General features: G+C 45.3%; 1 protein-coding gene across 1 annotated transcript in view; it reads right to left on the bottom strand.

The window, feature by feature from the left end:
* Itgam (integrin subunit alpha M) overlaps positions 1 to 1,768 on the bottom strand; it is a 52,788-nt gene extending 51,020 nt beyond the window's left edge. The window contains exons 1-2 of the mRNA XM_004622996.2: positions 1,683 to 1,768; positions 498 to 603 (exon numbers count right to left, since the gene is read on the bottom strand). Of these exons, the coding sequence (XP_004623053.1) occupies positions 498 to 603; positions 1,683 to 1,710 (134 nt within the window). The 5' untranslated portion in view covers positions 1,711 to 1,768. The remainder of the gene's footprint in view (positions 1 to 497; positions 604 to 1,682) is intronic.
* Positions 1,769 to 10,324: the final 8,556 nt, after the last annotated feature.

Here is a 10,324-nt window from a genome sequence, read left to right as displayed (position 1 = left end):
GAAAGAAAGAAAGAAAGAAAGAAAGAAAGAAAGAAAGAAAGAAAGAAAGAAAGAAAGACCTATGAAAAATTGGATCTGCTTGTATACTCTTTGGCCCCAGCAATCCCTGTGCTAGAATTTACTTTCACTTATGTATTTGGTGCAGGGTCTCACTACCCAGCTCGGACTCGCAGTGATCCTCCTGTTTTCCGCCTCCCCAGCCCTGGAATTACAGGCGCACGCCACCACGTCTGGACTCATTTGCCAGCTCAGCCTGCCCCGAGGGACGGGGCTTGCAAGGCATGTGGGACAGGAATTGAACCCTGGTCCCTGTGCTTGCCAAAGTAGGCGCTTGGTCCTCTGAGCTATCTCGCTAGCTCTAGAATTTACTTTCAAGTATACTTGCAGGTATGCAAAATGACAGCAATGCTCATGTAAAGGTCCAGAAAAGCTTTAAATGTTCCTTAAGAAGAGAGTCTAGGGAGGCACTGCGTGAGCGACTACTCCTTCAGCCTTACCGGGATCCCTCCAGCTGGACCACAGTCTGCCCGAAGCCCCTTGCGCTCTCCTTGAAGGTGATTGGAGTCTCGGTGTCCAGGTTGAATCCATGACATAAGGCCAAGGCTGGGGGAAGGCAAAAGGGGGCGGGTCAGGCCGAGGGGCGGGCCGCCAGCCTGCCCAGAACCCCCAACCCAGCGTCAGGACCCGGATGTCCGCCTCCTCGCACAGCTCTGCCCACCTGGCGGGGCACCCAGCACTGTCTGTACCGAGGGCCAAGTAGTAAATATTCCAGTTTTGAAGGCTGAGAGCCAGCGCGTGTTACACCAGTGCCCGAACAAGAAAAGATACATTCCCACAAGTTGTTCACCAAGGAAATCCGCAATGCAATTCTTACCTATAATTTTTTGTAAACTAAGCTTACTAACAAAACACAACTGCAGTTCTTTAGGGAGATGGTATCTCACTTACCTGGGATTCAAACTGAGTGCTCCCACTCACCAAAGAGATTGTAAATGTTCCTATTTAACTAGGACTCATGAGCACCAGCCGACAAGCCCCTTACCACACTGACACTGGCCAAGTCTGACATTGGCCAAGGCCACTGTCCCAGGCTGAGCAGGTCCCTGTCTAAGCTCCAGCCTCAGCTGAAGGAACAACCGGCCCTTTACCAAGCTTTGCCACACAACCATTTGTCCAACAGTGCAGTAAAGTTTCCTTCCTATCTAACTCTGAAACATTTCCTTCCCTTTTTGGTTTTTATTTTTTTTATTTTCCACAAAAGATAGGCACAGAAAGAAATTAACTCATGTCATTTTGGTTCATCAGCCACTCAACAAACGTTTACACTTAATACTTGTTAAACAGGATGAGAGGTGAAGTGGAGGAGGCAAAGCAGACTCCAAGAGGAAAGATGCTGGCAGGAGAGACCCACACCTGCTGCGCACATTGGCCAAGTCAGTCGCCTCTCCAGGCCTCAGTTTCCCTGACTAGGAGATGAGAGGAGATCAAACAGCCCCCACCCAAGCTACCTTGCCCTTCCCACCTTGGTCTCGCTCTCCTCTCTGCTGCTTCTTCAATTATTTATCCAAATCCTCTTAGTTCTTCTCCAGTCTTATTCTTGCACTGTCTATGCACCTTCTCTGTACTCAGACGGAAAAGTGCCCCTCTGCCCCACCTAGAGGAACCCCAAATCCCCAGTGTACCTGTCACCAGCAGAACTCTACAGGTCATGGCCGAAAGGAGCAGGAACTTGGGAGAGGCATAAGCTGCGGGCCAAGAGACACCAATGAACCACTTCAAGGAAGTCCCCAAAGCCAGGCACAGTGAAAAAGAGAAGTTGGAGGACACAGGCTGCTCCGACTCAGAGGAAGAGGGTGGAGACCCAAGCTGCTCCTCTTTCCACCTGAGCCCACGCACCTCCTACGTGCTGTCCTGGATCAAGGCATCAAGGTCACTACCCAGAAGGCGTCACCACTTGTCACCTCCTTGCTTCTGGAGTTGGCCAAAGCATACGAATACCAGGCTAACCAGCATTAGTTCTGCCTTCTGGAACCCGAGTTCTGAAGATTAGCACAACAACACAAGTGTGGGAGAACCAACTTTAAGTCAGGCCAAAAGCAGGCTTTGCAAAATGTGCCCCCCGTGGGGATGGGGACTCCCTTCGGCCAGGGCTGCTCTCGGGAAGGACAACGCAGTACAGAGCAGCCTAGTGCTCTTTCACTGTTCTGCTTTTTAATAAAAGGCCTATGTTAGTCAACTTTCCTTCCTCTGATAGTTTCCAACACCCACAATTCAAAGGAGGAGAAGTTGAATTTGGCTTGTGGCTGCAGGGAACGCAGTCCATGGTTGGCTGGCTCCGAGGTAGAAACTTGGTGGCAGAAGGGTGTGGCAGGGCCACGCTCAGAATCACAGGGAGCAGAGAAGAGGAACAGTGCCACAGAGGATGGAACAAGGCACTAGGGACCAGACATAGCACACAAGACTTCAGTTCAAGAAGTTAATATTTGCAATCCCAAAGATATGTTATTGGAATCCCACCAAGTTAATTCTAATCTACCACTCCCAGTGCAACCCACGGCAAAAGACACTAAAACATATTTATAATTACTGGGGAGCCAAGGAGCCCTAAGTCCAGCCACAAAGATGGCTTTCCAGAACCAAAAGTCTGACCCAGGACCTCACCCAGTTTTATTCCATGGAGGAGGAGTGGCTTGAGGAGGAGTGGCTTGAAGAAGAATTACTGAGAATTGTGGGAAGTAGGTGAGTACTGTGAGCTGAGTGAGGTGGGTGGCCTACATTTACCTCTGCCATATGCAGAGAGGATATGCAGAGAGAGTAATCTGCTTTATGCTATTGAGATAGTATCTAATGTTTTGGGGGGTCTGGTGCTTCAGCTTTGATGTAGTCTTTCAAGCCCCAGGAAGTCATAGGCTCTTTCTCGAGGCTTGATCCCAGCCGGCATCACAGAGCCCTGGCTCTTTGTCCTGTCTGGACCCTGCTCACATTAAAGAGCAACAGGGGTAGGTTGCCAGGGAAACACACACCCCACCTTCAAAGACTATCACCAGCACCTCAGCTAGACCAATACACATTGCTTAAGGCTAATTGAAGGATAAACAGAAGTCCTAGCCAGCTCTGTACGTAACAATACGAGGAAATAGGGTCAGGCTCAGTCAAAATGGAGACAGTCGCTCTTCTTTCAAGGAGAGCTGTTCAGGTGGTCCTCCACACGCTAAGAGCTGGGCTCACCAGCTCCCCGGATGTCCCCCAAAGCCTCACGCAGTCATTGGTGGGCTTCTCAGAGGTGGCTGGATCTAGAGTGTGTGATGCTGGGATCTATCGTGTTTGATCACTAAATAGGTCCGCTGATCGTTTGGCATAATTCTGGCCATAGTTCAGGCCCACCCAGAGTGACTGCTATCCACCCCAAGGACACGTAACCTAGACGGAATACAAGGGACAGAAAGAGGGCTACACAGTCACTCACTGCTTGCCGCTCTTGTTGCGTCCTGCCTGTCATGAGCTGTCTCTTCTCTGCAATGCCCTCTGCCATCCACCCTGCCTTGGAGCCAGCCAGCTATGGACTGAAACCTCGACATGCTGTGAGCCAAATAAACCTTCCTCCCTTAACTCTGGGTATCAGATATTTTGTCTCATTTACAGGAAAAGTTGCAAAGACACCGCACAAAGTGACACCCCACACTAACCTCCATCAGCCTCCAACGTGCTGTCCAGGAATTTTCACCTCTAAACTATATCTTTTTTCTTTTTTTATGTATTTAGTACAGGGTCTACAAGGCCTACAGGGCTTGCTAGTAGATCGGACTCATAGTAACCTGCCTGTTTACAGCCTCCCAAGCCCTGGGATTACAGGTGTGCACCACCACGCCCAGTCTCTCTGGCTGTCTCAGGGCACCCCGGGACGGGGCCTGCATGGGATTGAACCTTGGCCGCTGCGCTCTGCCTAAGCAGGTGCTTTAGTCCGCTGAGCTATCTGGCCAACCCTCACCTCTAAGCTATATGTTAAGAAATGCCAGCAAGGTGACCTGTAGCTCTGAGAGTCCCAGCTGCCTTGGAGGCTACCACAGGAGGACCCCTTGGCCCAGGAGCTCCAACCTGAGCAACGTGGCAATCCCTGTCTCTTCTTTTCAAAAGGTGAACTGGCTGGGCATGGTGACCTGGACCTGTGATTCCAGCGCTCTCAGAGGCTGAAGAGGAGGATCACGTATCAGAGCCCTACCTGAGCAGGTTAGCCAGTAGGAAGACCTTGCCCCAAAATAGAAAGTAAAAAGGGCTGGGTACACAGCTTCATGCAAAGGCCTCGGGTTCCAAAATGAAAAAGCTACAAAATTAATCAAATAAATAACTAAGAAGGGTAAGTAAAGATGTATAAACAAAATGTTTACTGGAGCACTGTCTTTAAAAACTAAACCAGTCTGAATATCCAACAATAGAGGAACAAGAGGACTGACTAGATAGCTCATTGGATTAAAGTGCCTGATTAAACAGACGCAGGGACTAGGGTTTAATCCCCAGCCTGTCGCATCAGCCCTGCCCCCGGGACATGCTGAGATGGTGAATGAGACTGGGTGTGGTGGCACACACCTGTAACCCCAGTGCTTGGGAGGCTGAAAACAGGAGGGCCACTACGAGTCCGATCTGTGTAGTGAGACCCTGTAGACCCTGTACTAAATACAGAAAATTTAAAAAAGCATCTGTATCATCAACCTCAGGTATGAGCCCAATTCCATCTTGCCCTCCACCCTGTTGGTGAGGACCTTACCTCCTGCCACCCTCCCTCCTCCAGTCAGTAACTCTGCTAGTCAGTCTACTAATTCAGGCAGTCCCCTATGCACCACCTGCTATACTATTCATGAATCAAATTATTTGCAAATGGAAATGTTCATGAGCCAAGGCATTAATGTACTTCAAAGTAACTGTCAAGGAAGAAATAGTTTAGCTATAATATTTTTGTGTTTGGTTTGTTTATGCTTTACATTGTACCTTTCTGTAAAAGGTGTACGATTCACTCTTTTGGACTTGTAAATGCGTCCGATCTATGACTGTTCTCCCAGAGTGGAGCCTGTTTATAAGTCAAGGACTTAGAATATGAACTCTCAGGGGTCAATTGATTGAGAGTTCATAGCTGTGTGTACTGTTAGGAAGTGGGTCCTGGTCTGAAGACGTGTGTTAGGGTTAGACTTGGACGAAGGAGGGAAGAAGGGAGGGAGGGAGGGAGGGGGGAGGGGGGGGAGGGAGGGGGGGAGGGAAGAAAGGAGGCAGGGAGGGGATAGGGAGGGAGGGAGGGAGGGAGGAGGGGGGGGAAGGAGGGAGGGGGGGAAGAAAGGAGGCAGGGAGGGAATAGGAAGGGAGGGAGGGAGTAGGGGGGAAGGGAGGAAGGGAGGGAAAAAGGGAGGCAGGGAGGAAGGGAGGGAAGGAGTAGGGAGGGAGGGAAGAAAGGAAGAAAGGAAGGAGGGAGGGAAGGAAGGAAGAAGGGAAAGAGAAAACACTATGAAAGATTGTTTGCCAATGAATTGGATAACCTACATAACATGGACCAATGCCTAAAAACACTAAGTCTGCCGAGGGCTAAACTATGAAGAGATAGAAAATCTGAGTATACCTATAACTAGTAAGGAGATCGAAGCAGTCATCAAAAGTCTCTCAGCAAAGAAAAACCCTGTATCCAATCATTTCTATCAAACATTTAGGGAAGAATTAACATCAAACTTTCTAGAACTTTTCCAACAACTAAAGTGAAAGGAAAACCACTTATTCTTGAGGCCAACAGTAGCCTAATACCAAAGCCAATAAAAACCTAAGAAGAAAATACAGACCAATACCTTTTATGAACACTGATGTAAAATCCTCAACAGAACACTTGCAAACAAAATTCAGAAGGATATTAGAAGAATTATACACCATGGCCAAGTGAGATTGATCCCTGGAATGAAGTGAGCCCAGGGCAGGGGAGATAGCTCAGTGGCATAAGCGCCTGCTGGGCAAGCACAAGGCCCCAAGTTTGATCCCCGGTACGCATGCTGTGCTAGCCCCGGAACCCTGCAGGCACACTGTGCCAGCCCAAAACCAGGTAGGCGGTGCACTAGGGAGCACCGCACTGTAATCCCAGTCTGTAATCCCAGCACTAGAGAGGCTGAGACAGGAGGAACACTATGAGTCCATACTGAAAAGGGAGCCTGTTTAAAAAAAAAAAAAAAAAAAAGTGAGTCAACGTACAAGAAATGATCAATATAATGCAACATGTTAATAAAACGAAGGGGAAAACACAGGATCCTCTCAACTGATACACAAAAAAAGTCATTTGACAGAATTCAGCACAGTCTTGTGCTAAAAATAAAAAGATACCCAAATACTCAACAAACTAGTAAAAACCTCCCAGTAAGAAAAGTTGTGCCACCCTCACTCCAGGGTGCGCTGAGACAGCGATGGAGACTGGGCGTGGTGGCGCGCGCCTGTAATCCCAACGCTTGGGAGGCTGAAAACAGGAGGATCACTACGAGTCTGCTCTGTGTAGTGAGACCCTGTAGACTCCATACTAAATACATTTAAAATTTTTTTAAAAAAGAAAGAAAACTAAGAAATTCCATGATCCACTGAAGCCACATGTGGTAGCTAGGGCAACCCATGGTGTTGCCATGGCAACAGGCTGCTGGTTTGAAACGCAGATTCTTTTCATCCTGTTCCTAGGAAGTAAGTATCTTTTGGACTTGAGAAGTATTGGGACAGAAAATGCTTTAGGAGAATAAGTGGGCTGTTCAGAATCTGAGAGATCCTTTTTTGTATTTTCTTTTTAATGTTTAGAGAACTAGAAGTGTAAATAAGTCTAAAAGCCATCATTTATTTTTGGAAATTGTGTTTTCAAATGTCACTATCTTAAGAACTTTTTGCAGAAACTATTTGCTGTTGGGTAAAATATATTAATTATTTCTTTGGTAAGTTTGCTTTTTGGGGGGGTTTCGTTAGTTGGTTGGGGTATTTTTGATTGGTTGGGGGTTTTTTTGAGGGGTTGTATTTTGTTTTGTTCTCGTGGTTTTTTGTTTTGTTTTGTTTTGCTTTGCTTTTTTTGGATTTGGCTCTTTGAGACACGTCTCACTATGTAGTTCAAACTGGCCTTGAACTCACTATATGACGGGGCTGGCCTCAAACTGAGTGATCCTCCTGCCTCAGCCTCACAGGTTTTGGGATTACAGACCTGTACCACCACGCACAGCTTTTCTAATAAATTTGTATCAGTAATTTGAAAATGAAATACCAAGAAAAGCCAGTTCTTAATTCACCTGCCTTTAAGAGAAAATGAATCAATGAGAAGAAAGATTTGTACTAATAGTGTTTGGACAGGATATCCTGTCTGCATCCTGTACTATGGATAACCACTAAGAAGATAACAATGTACAATGTATTAATTATTGAAACTGTCCTATTAATCAGTTTTGAAGCTATCTCATTGCTATTTGTTTCTTGATAAAATAAAATAAAAAAGAAAAAATTAAATTTGAGCATATTTCTTTTAGAGTATCAAATTTATGCTGCAAATCATGGGCAAAATAGATAGATAGATAGATAGATAGATAGATAGATAGATAGATAGATAGATATAGATATATAGGAATTAACTGCGCACAAGACTGAGTGTGATCATACACTGTGGTGTATGCTTGACCATAACTATTTGTGCCTGCCTTAAGCTTCTCAAACTCAAACCAGATTTTTAATCTGTAGCATCATCGGGCTGGGGAGATAGCTTGGCAGTCTAAGCATCTGCCTGGCAAGCACAAGGACCCAAGTTCAAAACCGGATGCGCACACACCCGTAATCCCAGCGCTAGGGAGGCTGAGACAAGAGGATCACTAGGAGTCCCAGCTGCATAGTGGGACCCTGTACCAATAAAAATTAAAGAAGAAAAGAATTGAACCTGTTGAATTATACCATTTGAATTAGAATTTGACAAGAACTGATCAACATCACAGAAGAATGATGGAGGAAACTGTTGGTTTGCTTTCTGTTCTTCCTTGAGACACTGGAGCCTTGTCAGCAGGCTGCTGCAGTTGGTGGCCTTCTCGGTATGGGAATGTCGGCCTCCTGCAGCAAGAAAAATTTGCTGCATTTTTGGATAAGGTTGGAAGATTACAAAAATAAACACTAAACTCTCAACACTCTAAAAATATTGCAGGGGGCCTGGCCGTAGCTCAGGCCTTTAAGTGGCTGCTTCCACAAAGCTGTCAGCCTCAGGTTGCTGGAGTTCGAACCTCACAACTCTCCCGCTGGCCAAAAGTGCCCTGAAGGCATTCGAGGAATAAAAAAAAAAAATATTGCAGGGGCTGAGGAGATAGCTCAGTGGAATAAGTGCTTGCCTGGCAAGCACAAAGTCCTGAGTTCGATCCCTGGTATCATACACACACACACACACACACACACACACACACACACACAAAATCCAATGTATGGAAAGTGATTAAATCTAATTAAGTACATAATCTGTATTTGCAGAATAATATAAATAAGTTTCTTACATTTATAGAATGCATGGGAAATTTTATGGTGTGAAAATTGCATTTAGGGCCAAATCCTAATTGAAATTTAGTAAACATATTAGATTTGCCTGATCACTTACATGCAGTGTGGATTCTCAGGCCTTGTCCTAGAATCTCAAATGGATTCAGCATCGTGAGAAAGTGAAATTCGAAAACATTGACAATAAGCAGAAGTTTATAGTTTGATGTTCCTTAAGGGTAAAAACTGAAGTAGTAAAAACTTGAAAATGCTTTTGCACGAAATCCAGCATCTTTAGCTTCATAATCTAAGGAACCAGTTTTTTGTGGTGGTTTTTTGGGTTCTTTTAATACATGGTCTTATCACACAGGCTGGACCCACAGTGATGCTCCTGTCTCAGCCTCCCCAGCGCTGGGATGACAAGCGTGTGCCACCACCCTGGGGTTCCAGGGCCGACACGGCATGCAGTACCCGGGTTCGAACCTAGGTCCTTAGTCAGGCACTTAGACCCCTGAGCTATCTCATTGGCCCGGAACAAGGTTTTTTTAAAAAGAAGTATAAATGATGGGTTGTGTTCTGAAACAAACAAAAAAAAAAGGTCAGAAATTGCCTAGAAATGGTGATGCAAGCTGTTTGATCTGTTGTACTTGGAGAGGTGTTTCATCAACTAAGGGCTAAAATGGTTATGTCAAGGGACAGCCAAATAGCTTAGTGGATTAAAGCTCCTGCAAGCAGGCACAAGGGCCAGGGGTTCAATCCCCAGGCCTGCCATGCTGGCCCCACCCCAGGGCATGCTGAGCTGTCACTTGAGACTGGGCGTGGTGGCACATGCCTGTAATCCCAGCTCTTGGGAGGCTGTAAATAGGCAGATCACTACGAGTCCAGCCTAGTAGTGAGGCCCTGAACACCCTGTAGACCCTTCCCTAAAAAAATACGAGATGGTTATGTCCAGTTTTTCCCCTTTACAATATAAAGTGAAAATAAAATCTTGCCCAATATCAAAATTAAAAATAAATAAAAAGAACTTATACCAAAAAGAAAAAAGAAGAGAAAAAAAAGAAAAAAGAAAAGCTTGTACAATAAAAACTACAAAACATTTCTGAAAAGCAGTAAAGATATATAAATGAAAATCAATCCCCCATCCATGGACTAGAATACATAACACTATTAAAATGTCACTACTGCCAAAAGCAATCTCTAAGCCTAATGTAATCCTTAACAAAATCTTAATGATGTTTCTGGCATAAAAAGAAAAATGCGCTCTAAAACTCTTCCAGAATTCCAAAGAATCATGAGTAACTAACTTACTTCTAGAGGGAAGAAGTTGGAGGTTTCTTAGTTCCTGATTTCAACATTTACTACAAAACTACAGTAGCAAAAACAGACATACAGACCAATGGCACAGAGACTCCAGTTAAGAAAAAAAAAAAACATATATATGTTAAAATGATTTTCAACAAAAATGTCACGACTCTGCTTAGGAAAGTGCAGGGACTGGGGGTTCGATCCCCAAAATCACATGTCGTGCCGGCCCCGCCCTCAGGCTGAGCCAGCCACCAAGACCAGGTGTGGTGGTGCATGCCTGGAATCCCAGTACTGGGGAGGCTGAGACAGGAGGATCGATAGATAAAGTCCAAGCTGGGTAGTGAGACCCCGTACCAAATACATAAAAAAAAAAAGATGTGACATGACCAATCAATGAGAAAAAGAATTTTTCACAACAAATATCAAAATTAGGAACTTTTATTTATTAAAAAAAAAAAAAACACTATTAACAGAGTAAAAGGGTAAGCACCACAGAATGGGAGGAAATATTTGCAGTCATCTATCTGAC

This window comes from Octodon degus, unplaced genomic scaffold (genome assembly GCF_000260255.1).
Source record: "Octodon degus isolate 3935 unplaced genomic scaffold, OctDeg1.0 scaffold00001, whole genome shotgun sequence".
Taxonomy (NCBI): domain Eukaryota; kingdom Metazoa; phylum Chordata; class Mammalia; order Rodentia; family Octodontidae; genus Octodon; species Octodon degus.
This window is presented reverse-complemented; position numbering and strand designations above follow the sequence as displayed.